This window comes from Anarhichas minor, unplaced genomic scaffold (assembly GCF_050575085.1).
Source record: "Anarhichas minor isolate MPS153535 unplaced genomic scaffold, ASM5057508v1 ptg000043l, whole genome shotgun sequence".
Taxonomy (NCBI): domain Eukaryota; kingdom Metazoa; phylum Chordata; class Actinopteri; order Perciformes; family Anarhichadidae; genus Anarhichas; species Anarhichas minor.
Genome location: NW_027466489.1, coordinates 1,722,051 through 1,735,834, shown reverse-complemented (window position 1 = coordinate 1,735,834; position 13,784 = coordinate 1,722,051). Strand labels below are relative to the sequence as shown.

The 13,784-nt window shown below is 40.2% G+C and overlaps 1 protein-coding gene across 1 annotated transcript; it reads left to right on the top strand.

Annotated features, from left to right (window-relative positions):
* Window positions 1–3,990: 3,990 nt before the first annotated feature.
* gata2b (GATA binding protein 2b) lies at window positions 3,991–13,460 on the top strand. The gene is made up of 6 exons (XM_076110708.1): window positions 3,991–4,129; window positions 4,365–4,780; window positions 5,364–5,930; window positions 7,792–7,937; window positions 10,261–10,386; window positions 11,376–13,460. Exons 2-6 carry the CDS (start codon window positions 4,555–4,557, stop codon window positions 11,652–11,654), a joined length of 1,344 nt encoding a protein of 447 aa, XP_075966823.1. The 5' UTR covers window positions 3,991–4,129; window positions 4,365–4,554; the 3' UTR covers window positions 11,655–13,460.
* The last annotated feature ends 324 nt before the right edge of the window (window positions 13,461–13,784 follow it).

The following is a 13,784-nucleotide window of genomic DNA, read 5'->3' as shown; positions in this document are numbered from 1 at the left end:
CTATAAAGGATATTTCTTTTCATATTTGTGTCAAGCATGCAACTACAGCTTTTGTGTCTTCAATAAATAAATAATAAAAAAATAAAAAATTGTGAAGTTATGTCTTTGTGTCTTCAAGACAAGCCAGAAATTGGAAACTAATTTTCCCATTTCCATTCATTATAATTTGGTCTATAGATGTTTTGAGGAAATTATTAAATAATTTGTCAAAATAGGAGATAACCTCGTGTTATAATGAGACTTAGGTAAAATTAGACTTTGGTCAATGGCCTAATCAAACCATCTTCACTGTTTTCATTATTTAAAGTAACACAATGCTGCAGGATTGCAACCAAACATAGATTTAGAGCATGATAAAAATAAAATAAAAATGAAATCAATTCCCCACTACTTCTGTCCTATGAGTTTCAAATATCAAGTATATCTAACATGGCCTGTTCGTGACAGACTGCTTTACACCTCTGGTTAAATCGCATTTGCTTTTTTTTTTGCAAAATTCCCAACACTTGAAAACATTATTCAAATATATTTTCTCCCTGGATGGCAGCGGCTGCGTCTGTTTAACTCTTATCCAGTCAAATCCAACATGAAAGAAATAAGATACCACAACAAAGAACCGGAACCGCAGATGGCTCCTGCAGATATCTTAAAAATAATGGAAAAGTGATCTGTATTTATGCTGTCTAAATACACCGAATAAAGACTTTGCACATGCAGAACATTAAACTTGTAAATAATAGCCAACACCATGCCCCCACCCCCCCCCCCCCCCCCCCCCACCCCCTCCTCCATGCAGCCCCCTTCCTCTAATCTATCTATCTATCATTTACACAGATCTGCTCCAGTAAATGATGCATTCGCTGCATTAGATGTATTTGTTGTGCGTGTTTGAAAAGGCGGCGATAATCTGGGAGCGAGAGATAAGAAATGCCATTTATTCCGCGGCACTTTGGAGCCTATTTCCCGGGCCGATCAGCCCCCATTCTCCCCGACACCTCCAGCAGCTTGCTGATAACGATTAGGCTATTTATTATCTTCACAAAGAACAAAGATTAGCCAGCACCGATGAAAAATTACCCCGGGATGCGTTATAATCAGTGGGACCCAAGGATCCTATATAGCATTGGATTTCTCTTTCAATCTGGGGGAGCGACTCAACACGCACGCACGCACACACACACACACACACACACACACACACACACACACACACACACACACACACACGCACACATACATTCAAGCACGCGTCAATGCAATAAGCTCTTAGTGCAGAACATTATTAATTTGATACACAATGAAAAAAAAATACTACATAAAATGTAAAACAAAATAACATCATCATAACCACTATAGCCTATAATAATTACCAATCCTACAGCAAATTGAATTAAGATGAATACTAATAATAAACGTCTATATTAGCCTACTGATCTATTGTCATTTTTTGTATTATATACCATAGTGACGTTTCATTTTTATCTTTATTATGAGGTAAAAGCACTTCCTTTCAATGGCTGTCCTATAATGAGATTCTCAGAGCTGAATCGGGCTGTGACCTCACTCTTTCTCCTGCGCTCGTGTGAGAAAAAGAAGACCAGTAAAAAAAAGAAGGGCGGATTGAATTAATGTCAAATCCTAAAATGGAAGTGGATGTTTGCCGCCGATAAGGTTTTATCGCCACACCAGATCAAAAGGGCTCACACTCAAAGCATGTGTATTTCCACATTATCATGCTGATGAGCTCTAATGCTGCCACACTTGTCCCTCCGGTATGTTCGGCTTTCTTCAGTCTAAACGCCAGATTTCCTCTTAATACTGCTCGAAAGGAATCGTTTTCTCTGCGTAAATGATGAATTTCAGTTATTTACATTGCAGTCTGATTAAACAAACAAACGGATTTATCTAAATATAGGCCTTTTAATCATCCGACCTGGCAGTTTATCATGGACTTTAAGTGTGACATGAAGGGAAGTTGTTTGTAAATAAATGTTTTAGTAAATGTTGAAAAACAGCAAGAGAGATAGATATATATAGATAGATAGATAGATAGATAGATAGATAGATAGATAGATAGATAGATAGATAATATCGTAATTATCAGACTGATTAAAATCATGTCACGTGGTCCCTTTATTTTGTTGTTTTCTTATTTGGCCATCCACGTTTTGGCTACACTACCAACAACTCAAGAAGAGCTCTAATAAGTCGATGTGTGTTGCAATTTTAGCAGCATAGTTGGAAGTTGTGATTAAAGAGAATACATTTCAAATTCCAGTCAGATTAACCCACGTGTCCTGCAAACTCATAGCCTCGCGAATATGTTGTGTGTTTTTGCATTTCAAAAATTGGGCACTGTTGCCCATCTTTTTTTTTTTACAAGTGTGATAGTGTTAATGTTAATTGCTTCAGAGAGGTTTTGGCTATGCCAGGTATTTTGCCAAAAGGCAAGACAGGGAACCGAATTAAAACAGGTTCACACAAACAGCGGACAGCAAGCAGGTTTTCTTCAGCACAGGCTGCATCAACATAATTAGAAGATAACCGAGATGCATAACGGCAACATAAGTAATTATTGAACACATTAGAGTTTGTTAATCTAATCTAATCTAATGTAATATGTATAGTCCACCTTGGCAGTAGTTTGCCACGCAGTGCTTGTTGGCCTGTTCTTCGAAATCACAGAATACATTCAGGATGATGATGTATTATTAATGCTGCGTAAATATCAGTTGCAGTGTCCTTCCTCGAGATCATCCACTGGGACTGCAGCAGACTATACGGGCAACCCCCATCTCTCTCTCTCTCTCTCTCTCTCTCTCTCTCTCTCTCTCTCTCTCTCTCTCTCTCTCTCTCTCTCCTTCTCTCTCTCTCTCCCTGTCTCCCTGTCCCTCTCTGTCTTTCTCTCTCTCTCTCTTTCTCTTTCTCTTTCTCTATCTCTCTCTCTCGAAAAAGTTCATGTCCTGACTGGTTTTTTTCTTCACTAAGAAGCACTGACGTCAGGAGACGGCGTCAAGCAGGCGGCAGTGTCTGCCGGTCGGGGCTGCACGCGCTCCCTCTTCAATTATTGTCTGTCAATCATGCGCGAGGGTAGAGGGAGGGAGAGAGAGAGAGAGAGAGAGAGAGAGAGAGAGAGAGAGAGAGAGAGAGAGAGAGAGAGAGAGAGAGAATGTAATATGTTCAATTACTCACACAAAATGTTGTTTCTTCACTTACATATAAAGTAAATGGGTGAATAATTAACCCTGAACAAATCTTAACATCGGTGGAGCTTTTATCGTGCAGATTAAAACTCGTAAACTCTTACAGTGTTTTGTTTAGGGGACATTGCTGTTTCACATTTTATTCACTGATAAAAGTTTCCTTAAAGAATTAAAGTGTGAATATTATCTTTTATAAGGGCACATCATGACAACCACAACCAAATGATTAAATAATGATATGGTGACATTGGATTTAAATACAATTGTCACTGACACATGTAAACACACCAAAACATGTCAGTAATATAAACTTATTTGAATCTTGGCGTCTGCATGTTTGGTGTTTATCTATGGAGAGACAATGCAGGGACAGCTCACCCCAAAACATTATTTGTATAATCATTTGTCTGTGGTTGTCATGCTGTGCCCTTATAAAAAACATATTCACAGGGTAGGCTACAGCTATAAATATGCAGCCTATGATAATAATTATGTTAGTTTATGTTATATATTATGTTTCAAGGAATATTACACTGATGAATATTGTACTGAAACAATCAATTCCATAAAGTACAACAAAGTCATAATATAGGCCTGGCCCTGAGCAGCCAGGCCATGTCTCCCCATAAGAGTGTTATAGAAGCATCTTTTTTTCTGGTGTGGGGGAACCGCCTCTGAGGTTTTGCAGAGGTGGTGTGTAATTGGCTGAGTCAAAGCTTTAATGGTGACTCCGCCCATGAGCTTGACAAGCCTAGCCCTGCGCTGTCAGCCACAGTTATACGTGTTGCTTTAAGTCCCAGTGGACGGAGTTGACTCTGACAAACACCAGCCGACTACTGGAGAGGACCTGCAGCAGCAAAAAGGGGACCGTTTTGCAAAGACGCGCGAGCTAATCGGACGCTGCGGATAAAACAGCATTGGCAAAGGTACGGCATGTTTATCTTAGTGTCATGTTGAGTGAAGCACCTTATTGAGCGTTTTAAGTGAAAACGCGTATTGGGTTGTGGGTGAGTAGTGAGGAGAGCGATGTAGTAGTAAATACTTTGGGTGGAGATGGTTGTCTTAAGTGGCATCAATACTCGCACCACACGAGCTGCGTTTAGAGAACTGATGCACAACACCCCTGTCTTAAAAATATTAACATATTTTTGCTTGTTGCAGGTTTTCAGTGCAAAATTCGACTCGATGCCCAGGGGAAGAGAGGGAATTTAAGTCAGAGGAACCACAACAAAAGCATTACTCTGCTACTGTAAATGGACACAGTGAAGATCTGGTAAAGGACACACATTTTAGACCATCCTCTCCCTGGATATTCGTTTACTACAAAGCGCGCTACACAGAAGCCACAACGATGGATGTGGCGGCTGATCAGCCCCGCTGGATGCATCACCATGCCATGCTGAACGGGCAACACCCGGACTCTCATCACCACGGCCTTGGACACAACTACATGGAGCCCACGGCGCAGCTCCTGCCTCCGGATGAGGTGGATGTTTTCTTTAACCACCTGGACTCACAAGGAAACCCGTACTACCACAACTCTGCGAGGGCCAGAGTGTCCTACAGCCAAGCGCATGGTAAGATGAGCAACAAGGGGGCGACTTCAGCCAATAGGCCTACACACAAGCCACAAACTCGTAGTTGGCTTTTGCAGTATGGGAATTATTAACTAAGCAAAATGATATATACATTTCTGCAAACAATTGCCTACGTGTGTTATGATAATCGTCAGATCGTTGTATCTATTTTAACACAATTAACATCATCTGTCAGTTTTTCTGCAGTTTGAAACGTTAATTAAAATGAATAATGTTTGGCCTTGTGAATAATTGCTGGCTCATGAGTCTCATAAACTGGCTTGTTACATTCACGCTGTCACATTTATTTTTACATTAACCCACATATTTGGGATTCTTTTTTTTTTTTTTTTTTTTTACAAAATATTCACATTTAAGAAATAAATACGTGTGCAATCAGGAATATATTGTCTATTTTCTGAATATGTGTCAGGATACTTTATTTGCACGTTTAAATCAGGCCAGTGTGTCCGGTGAATCAACAAGTCTACTTTATTTTGCATTCAAACTCGCATGCGACATAAAACACCACACAGTTTCTCTGAATGCTAAATCAGTCTTTGTCTTTTGTATTATTCCTCAGCTCGTCTGACGGGGACTCATCTCATCCACAGCCCGGGGATTTCATGGCTGGACGGAGGGAAAGCAGCCCTGTCGGCTCACCACCACAACGCCTGGTCCGTCAGCCCCTTCAGCAAGCCCAGCCTCCACCATCCCGGATCCGCGTCTCCTGGCGGACTCTCTGCCGTCTACCCGTGCAGCAGCAACTCAAATACGGTCTCTGCATCCTCGTTAACGCCGCCGTCCCACTCCAGCCCGCATCTGTACACTTTCCCCCCTACGCCACCAAAGGACGTATCACCGGACCCGGGGGCCGCGTCTCCCTGCGCCTCCAGAATGGACGAGAAGGAATCTATCAAATACCATGTGTCGTTATCGGAAGGGATGAAGCTGGAGGACTCCAGTTCGCTGAGGAGCAGTCTGGCCTCCATGAGCGCTCAGACCCCCTCCACCCACCATCCCATACCGACGTATCCCTACTCCCTCCCGGCACATGAGTACGGTAGCAGTCTGTTTCACCCGGGCAGCCTGCTGGGAGCTTCATCCAGCTTCAGCTGCAGGAACAAAGGCAAGACACGGTCCTGCATCGGTGAGTCCACTGCAAACACACCGGAGACTAGTTTAAAAATAAAATAAATGAAATCTGAAAATAGTCAGACAGTATTTGGACTTAGAAGCTTATCTGTGAGTTTATTTATCGACCTAGTCGGTCTGCTGTTCTGTAGCGAATCAGTGGCAATTAAACTGAACTAAAACTAAAAAATAGTTAGTCTCAGGCAAATACAAAATAACGTAATGCATTTTTGAATCATCCCATGGCACTCGGTTTGTGTATCTGTGGTGCAAGGATGAGTTTATTGACCAAATAGTGCAGCTTTGCATCGTTTTGTTTTTATATGCAACATTTTACTCTGTAAATATTCCTAAAAGGATCATTTCACGGTATTGTTACATAACACACACACACACACACACACACACACACACACACACACACACACACACACACACACACACACACACACACACACACACACACATACACAATTAAACAGCATATTAATATTGAAGAGGTTTATGAATCTTAGCCAATATAATATTATTATCACACAACTTTATAGCTATAAAATGATCAAATAAAAATAAATGGTAATTATTGAAGAATACTCTCCTGCTATCTAATATAATGTACTGTTTAAAATTAAAACATCCTGTCGAAGTCAATAAATATATTCCAAATGGTACAATATTTTATTTTGATTCGTTGTGACTTTAAACACAGCCAGCCTATAATGTGTAGGCTGTGATTTGAGCTTCCTTATAATTTTGGAAATTGTATTATTATAATAATAGTAATAGCCTAATAAATAATACGGATAATACTATTTTGCAATGAATGCTTGCAGAGGCCTAAGCCTGCACTCGACAGTCTTCCGACACAGAGCGACTTTGATAATCCTCTTTGTGTTAACCGTGACTCTGTAATTACTCCTGGCTGCAGCAGAACAGTGAACTGGAACCAGCCCAGAGGTGTGACAGGAAGATCTGCAGGTGCACCGAGCCAAAAACCTCAGTATTTAGGCTAGAAGTCGCTTCTCTGTTACATAAGACACTAATACATTGTCCTGATTATTTGATAACCGACCAGGATACTCCCAGTTTAAACCTGCGTTTAACCCGTTCATTAACAGGATGATAGTGCAGGGTAACCTAAACTCACTTTGAATAACGTGTTTTAATCAAATAAGAGCTGCATATCAACTGGCTGCAAATGTAGTTTTACAACTTTATTATTAATTATAGGTTATATGACTAAATGATTAATGTTGTTATTACATTTATTTAAGTTTAAGTTTTTATTTCCTAAAAATATAGACCTAAATGATTATTTTTTTGTCTTTAATGGTTGTAGTTTTCCTCAGGCGCTTGGAGGGAGTAAAATGTTTTCAGCATCTACACATTTATTTTGTCAAGTGGAATTAATTGGCTCTGCTTTTATAAAATACAATATATATACTTTTTCTCCATCAGGCTGTTTTACAGGACATATATTTTATGGAAGTCACGCATTGGTGCTCTCGCTTGACAGCACAGAGGGAATATATTACTGATTTTGCAGCTAATGCTTCTGAGACTTTTAGCTGATTAGTGCTTCTGCTAATGCCTAATTACCCCTTATACTCCACTCCACTACTTTTTTTTCTCTTTATTCTCTCTATATATAATCTGATGTGCCCACACAAATGAGTGTGCATGCATACATACCATAACATAAAATGTTTGAATCCCTGTTAGAAAAAAAGATGATCAACATAAGACAGTATCTTATAGTTTAGTGACCATACACACAATCATCATTAACACAAAGAGATAGATCAAAGAGCAGGAGGAAGTTGTATTCCAGCCAGGTATCAAATTTAATATCACAAAGTCACTTTGTTTTTCTTCAGAGGGCCGCGAGTGTGTAAACTGCGGAGCCACCTCTACACCTCTGTGGAGACGTGACAGCACTGGACACTACCTGTGCAACGCCTGTGGGCTGTACCACAAGATGAACGGCCAGAACAGACCACTCATCAAACCCAAACGCAGGCTGGTGAGTCCCATCAGTGTCTACGAGAGAGGGGCAGTGAACGTGTGTGTGTGTGTGTTGGAGGTGGCAGTAAATAAAAAGAGTGTAAGGAGGAAGGAGAGGGGGAGAAGGTACAATTCAAGGAACTATTATATTTTTCCAATCAGTTTCCAGGAATTGTGCTTCTCGTTCACCTCTTGCTCCTTCATGCTTGGTAGCATTGGGACTATCTGAGTTGCTTCTCTTATCATTATCACTTCTGATACTGTCATTGATAGCAGGGCCAGCACCCCTTCCCTCAAAACAACACCTCAAGGACCTCACTGACAGTTTATGGCTCATAAAAGCTGTGATTATTTATTTGTATTTGTAAGACGAGGTGTTTCAGTAAGAATTTGTCCAGTAAAAAAACACGTGATTTTGAATTTTCAAATAAACGGAAGGAAGTGTCTCAGTGTGAAGTGACAGAGCAGTTATGTCCCATCATGAACTGCTTCAAACATCATTGATGCTGCATCTCACTCATCCTACAAAGATCTTTAAAACTGTTTCAACACACAAGCCAATGCCAATGGCTACAATCATGAATAGCCTAAAATAATCATTCATATTTGATCGTTCTCCTAATAATTTAAAAGTCGAGCTATATATTTTCAGCCTCAATGTATTCATGTAACCCTGTGCAGAAGTTGTGTTGTGATGCAGCAGGAGCCAGCTCTGAAATGAAGGCAGTATTTGCGGAGTCAACAGACGCTGCTCATTAAATCAGTAGTAGCCTAATTAACAATACGACAGTGGGCCATCACACCTTTAAACCAGGACTTATGTAGTAAATGGTTTTATTTTGGAATCCTGGAGGAAATGACATGGAAAAAGCGAGACAATAGAAACAAAAGCAGCGTTTGTCCCAATCAAAGCAGGATTCTGTAATTAAAGAATGCAAACGTACGATACAACTGCGCAACTCCACACTCATTGAAGGAAAATAAAATGAATCGAGGAAATGCTACGGGTGAGCAACAAATTAAGACTAATCAACAAAATATATTATTTTGCGAATATTGTGCTTATAATTTTGAATCATCAAGATTAGTTTCAGATGACTTCAGTCTGTTTGTTGACGCATGCGAACTGAGAAGTCTGCATCGCTGCGACAAACAGGTCTAAATCTATCGATACTGACCTGCAGACCTCGTACGCAAACAGCTGCCTGTTTGACACAAACTATACAAGTGTTTTATTTTAGCGTCTGTTTGCTATAATAGCATATAAAACAGCCATATATCAGGCCTGGTTTCCGTATGGCACGGCCGGAGCTCGCAGAGCTCCAGAGCGCCTTGTTCAGTGGCAGCAGCTCTCCAGTTGTTTCCTATCCGGATATCTGACCGGTCCAGATAAATGAGCAGGGCCAGCGCCTGTTTCCTGGCCTCCTAACGATAGGCTCACACCTCATTCCGTAGTAGTCAAACGCTCTGTCCACCACAGAGAAAGTACAGCACAGTGAACGTTAAAAAAAAAAAGAAGAAGATTGGGAAAGTGGGTTTGACAGTATTTATGAAAAAAAACGCTGGGATGATGATTCTAAAAATAATTAGGTTATTTCAAGTTTACTAGTACATTCATTAGAACATTTTCACTGAAGGTGCAGATTCATTTCCTGGAAATTAGACCTAACTCAGGTAAAAGCATGAAATAATCAGGTGTGAAGAACCCATCATGAGCCTCTGGCTGTTAGGGCTCCTCACTCATCATCTTAAACTATGCAGTACTGAGCTTTGTGCATGCTAATCAAGCATGTGTACTAACAAATAAAGCCTACTGTATCAAATTAACATTTCCTATCTTGTTTATACATTTTCATTTGAAATCTTTGGTCAAAATATTGAGGTTGTAACTCCCAAAAACAGAATGTATATGTCAACTAGAGCTGCAATGTTTAGTTGATTAATACATTTTTCACCAGACATCAAAAGTATTTTTTTAAGAAAAAACTTTTAAAAAGATTTCCTGGTTCCAGACTCTCAAATATGAATATTTTCTGTTTTTCCTCAATAAACTGAATATCTTTGGTCCGACAAAAAAAAAAAAAAGCCTCCAGGAACTTGTGATGGGCATTTTTATTTTCATGAGGTTTTATTTGCTAAACAATTTAAAGAAAAATATTTATTTATATAATAACCATTATTTGTGGCCTTAATGTCATGACAAGTTTAAATCAATATAGGAAGTTAAACTATAATCATACATTTTACATACTGAATATTCTTAAATGTATACTCCTAATCTGACTCGTGCTATGTCTGCTTGTGATGTTGAGCTCTAATCAAAGCTTAATATCTTTCCACAGTCTGCTGCCAGACGAGCAGGCACCTGTTGTGCTAACTGTCAGACGACCACCACCACACTCTGGCGGCGCAATGCAAATGGAGACCCAGTGTGCAATGCCTGCGGCCTCTACTATAAACTGCATAGCGTAAGTCTTTGACTGCTGATCGCCAAGTTGGGCCCGAGAGGGTCAAGTAGATGGGAAGTAGGCCGGCAGGTCACACTGATTGTTGAGGGATAAGAGAGGCAGGAGAGAGAGAGAGAGAGAGAGAGAGAGAGAGAGAGAGAGAGAGAGAGAGAGAGAGAGAGAGAGAGAGAGAGAGAGAGAGAGAGAGAGAGAGAGAGAGAGAGAGAGAGAGAGAGAGAGAGAGAGAGAGAGAGAGAGAGAGAGAGCGCTGTTTTACTCTCAGACACTGTCAGACTCGTTGGTGTTTTCTTTCTTTGTGCTTTATTGTTTCCATGGTAGGCGTAATCCCCTTGAGAGTCACAATGGTGGGACTGTTGTTGAGTGGGACAGCCACAAGGCTCCACATGAATAGTATTAAGACTGGAGTCATCAAGGTTGATAATAGGTGCTGGGGAAGCTTATAAAGGATGAATCTGATATTGTATATGTTTCTTGCTGTCAACAAATCCTACATCAATAAAGTATTATCTGTGTAGCCAAAGTCCAATATACGTCATGTCTTTATGCCATTGACCTCCATTTTTTGTCAGAAAACGATTACAAATTATCAATGAGCCGCACAACTCCACATACAGCTTTCTAGTGGCAGATATAATAGAGCACCAAATGTGTATTAATCTTCAGCTGAAAATAGTCCCCAACAAATGCACTGTTTACTACTCTTTGAGTAATGTTTGGCACAAACCACAGTGCCCAGCTGTTTTAGGGAATTATTCAGCCGTTTTAAAAATGTCCATTTAGGTCTTTTCATGGGATTTGTTGACAATAACAACAATATAGCATTTATTTTTATCCTTTAAGGACTTATCAAACTTAATTACAAAAGTCAGAAATACCATGTTTAAAAATGTATTTGATTATATTTATAAAATTAATCATTTCTGGGTTTTAACTTTAGCTCCAAACTTTAACCAGATCACTCACATCCTCACTTCTCCCTCTCTACACAGGTGAACCGGCCTCTGACCATGAAAAAGGAGGGAATACAGACACGCAACCGAAAAATGTCCCACAAATCCAAGAAGAGCAGGCGGAGCTGCGACAGCTACGAGGAGTTTTCCAAAAGCCTGCACGAGAAGAGCACTCCTTTTAGCTCTCTGGCCGGACACATGTCCATGGGCCACTTGCCGCATTTCGGCCACACTGGACACATGCTTCCTACGCCCACCCCGATACACCCTTCCTTCGGGCACCCGCACCACTCTAACATGGTGACGGCCATGGGCTGAGACGGCGAGGAGAGGGGTTAACATAACGCTCGGCGAACCTGAGAGGGTTGTGTGAACGGGGATGAGGGTCTCACTAGAGGACAGTGTGTGCAATGTACATGCAGTTTGTGTGTCTTCATCTTGATTGTCTCTTGATTGATTACGCCAATGGTATGTTGGAGAACAGATGTATCATGGGAGGAAATAATCGTTGTACTCCCTATGTATAGGTACCTATTTTGATGGAGGAAGTCAGAGAGGGATATTCTGCTTCCTGTCGGCCAGGCACCCACATGTAAACACAAAAAATGTCATTGCACCCCATAGTTTTGTCCCCACTGGCAGCCTGACTGACTGCAGTGTGGCTCAGTGTGTGCCGAACAGGTGTATAGTAACTGTGAATATTGTAAATGTGTGAGACCGAAGAGGACGTCCCCGGCAAGGGAGATCACCTTCGCAACATTAAATGAAAATATGCTGGATTTTTTTTGCTTATATGGACAATTTTAAAGGAATTTTCACAAAAGAAAGAAACCAAACAAAAAAGGTTTATGAATCCTAATTTGACACTGTTTATTATAATTATTGTTATTATAATTATTATTGTTATTCAGATAATTTATTTTCACTGCCTTTTTTCTTTTACTATATCACCTGAATCATAATGTGGATACTGTTATCCCATTTATGAATATATTTTTAGCTGAAGCACTATCTTTGAGCTGGTCGACATTTATACCCGTAAGAAATAAAGAGATCAAGTTAATTACCCCGCTGCTCCTTCTATTCAATATTCAACATTCAATCATTAAGTCTTCATACTAAGAACACATACAGACATTTATTTGGCTAATTGTGCTGTCCTCCGTGCCATAATGGGACATGGTACCACAATGAGCAGATACAATTGACCCTCGTCATGAACGTGAATGTTTAATTAATACAATTAAAAGCTACAATGTCAGTGACAGCTATTTGTTTCGTTGTACCATTATAATACCTATCTTAGGGTTATCTTCTGTGCGTCACTGCTCTGTAGCTTTCTACGCATCCTTGTTTACATACGGATACATTTTCAGAAATATGCTTTTGCGCTTTCTTGCAAGATGAGAAGATTGATTTCACTCTCATTTTTTGTATAAATATGAAGCTACAGCCAGCAGCCGGTTAGCTTAGCATAAAGACTTGTAACAGCAAGTCTGACCAAAGGTAACAAAATCCAACAACCAACACCTATAACATCCTTTGACTAATTTCCTGGAGTCCCAGAAGTTACTGCACCAGGCCAGGAAATTGTCCAACACATAAACCTCCGTAAAACCACAAGGCACCGTGTTTACACTTTGCTATTTGTATGGATGAAACAGACAAGCTCTGGAGGTGATGATAGGCGGATGTTGTTATCTTTGGAAAACTCCTTGCTAGCCGTTTCCAGTCTTTGTGCTAAGCTAAGCTAATTACCTGCTGGCTGTAGCTTATTCACCGTACAAACACGAGATTGGTATCAATCGTTTCCTCTCAATCTCTGCAAGAAAGTATTAAAGCGTATAGGCCTCAAAATGTCAGACTATTTCTTTCACAGTTTTAAGGGTATAAGCCACTTTACATTCAGGCGGTGCTAATGTCACTATGTGAGGAACATCTTCACAGCTGGGGAAACACTATGTATATGTACAACTTTCTATTCGCCTCTATATCATAACTTTTGATCAACACTTCTACCATCCAGAGGATCCATGCTTACTATTACCTGCTACCTGTCACGAAAAGCTGAAAGTCTGGAGGCAATTGTATACTGTTGATAATAAAGAAACCATATAAAAACTAGCAGTGATGACTGAGAACATTTATTTCCTTAAATTAAAAAAACGTAACATCTTCTCGTTAACAAAAGCTGCCATGGTATTTATATTTACTAAATTCACCGGGACATGCAGGGCATTTGTAACGCTCATAAAACCTGCTTGGCTGCATAACGGGTCATACATATCCCCTCCTTTATGGAAAACCTTTTTGGTGATGCTCAATAGTACAGTATCGATGCTTTCAAGTTACCCTTCTAACCTTTGTTGACATGAACCACCACTTTCTAATTAACAGGTTACTTTACTGAGCACTGGAGATTAGGGCTGTTGACAGGAATTGCGCAGG

Coding starts and splice junctions, on each gene's coding strand:
- gata2b (XM_076110708.1), top strand. CDS start 4,555: ATGGATGTGGCGGCTGATCAGCCCCGCTGGATGCATCACCATGCCATG. Junction 4,781..5,363: donor GTCCTACAGCCAAGCGCATG/GTAAGATGAGCA, acceptor ATTATTCCTCAG/CTCGTCTGACGGGGACTCAT. Junction 7,938..10,260: donor TCAAACCCAAACGCAGGCTG/GTGAGTCCCATC, acceptor ATCTTTCCACAG/TCTGCTGCCAGACGAGCAGG.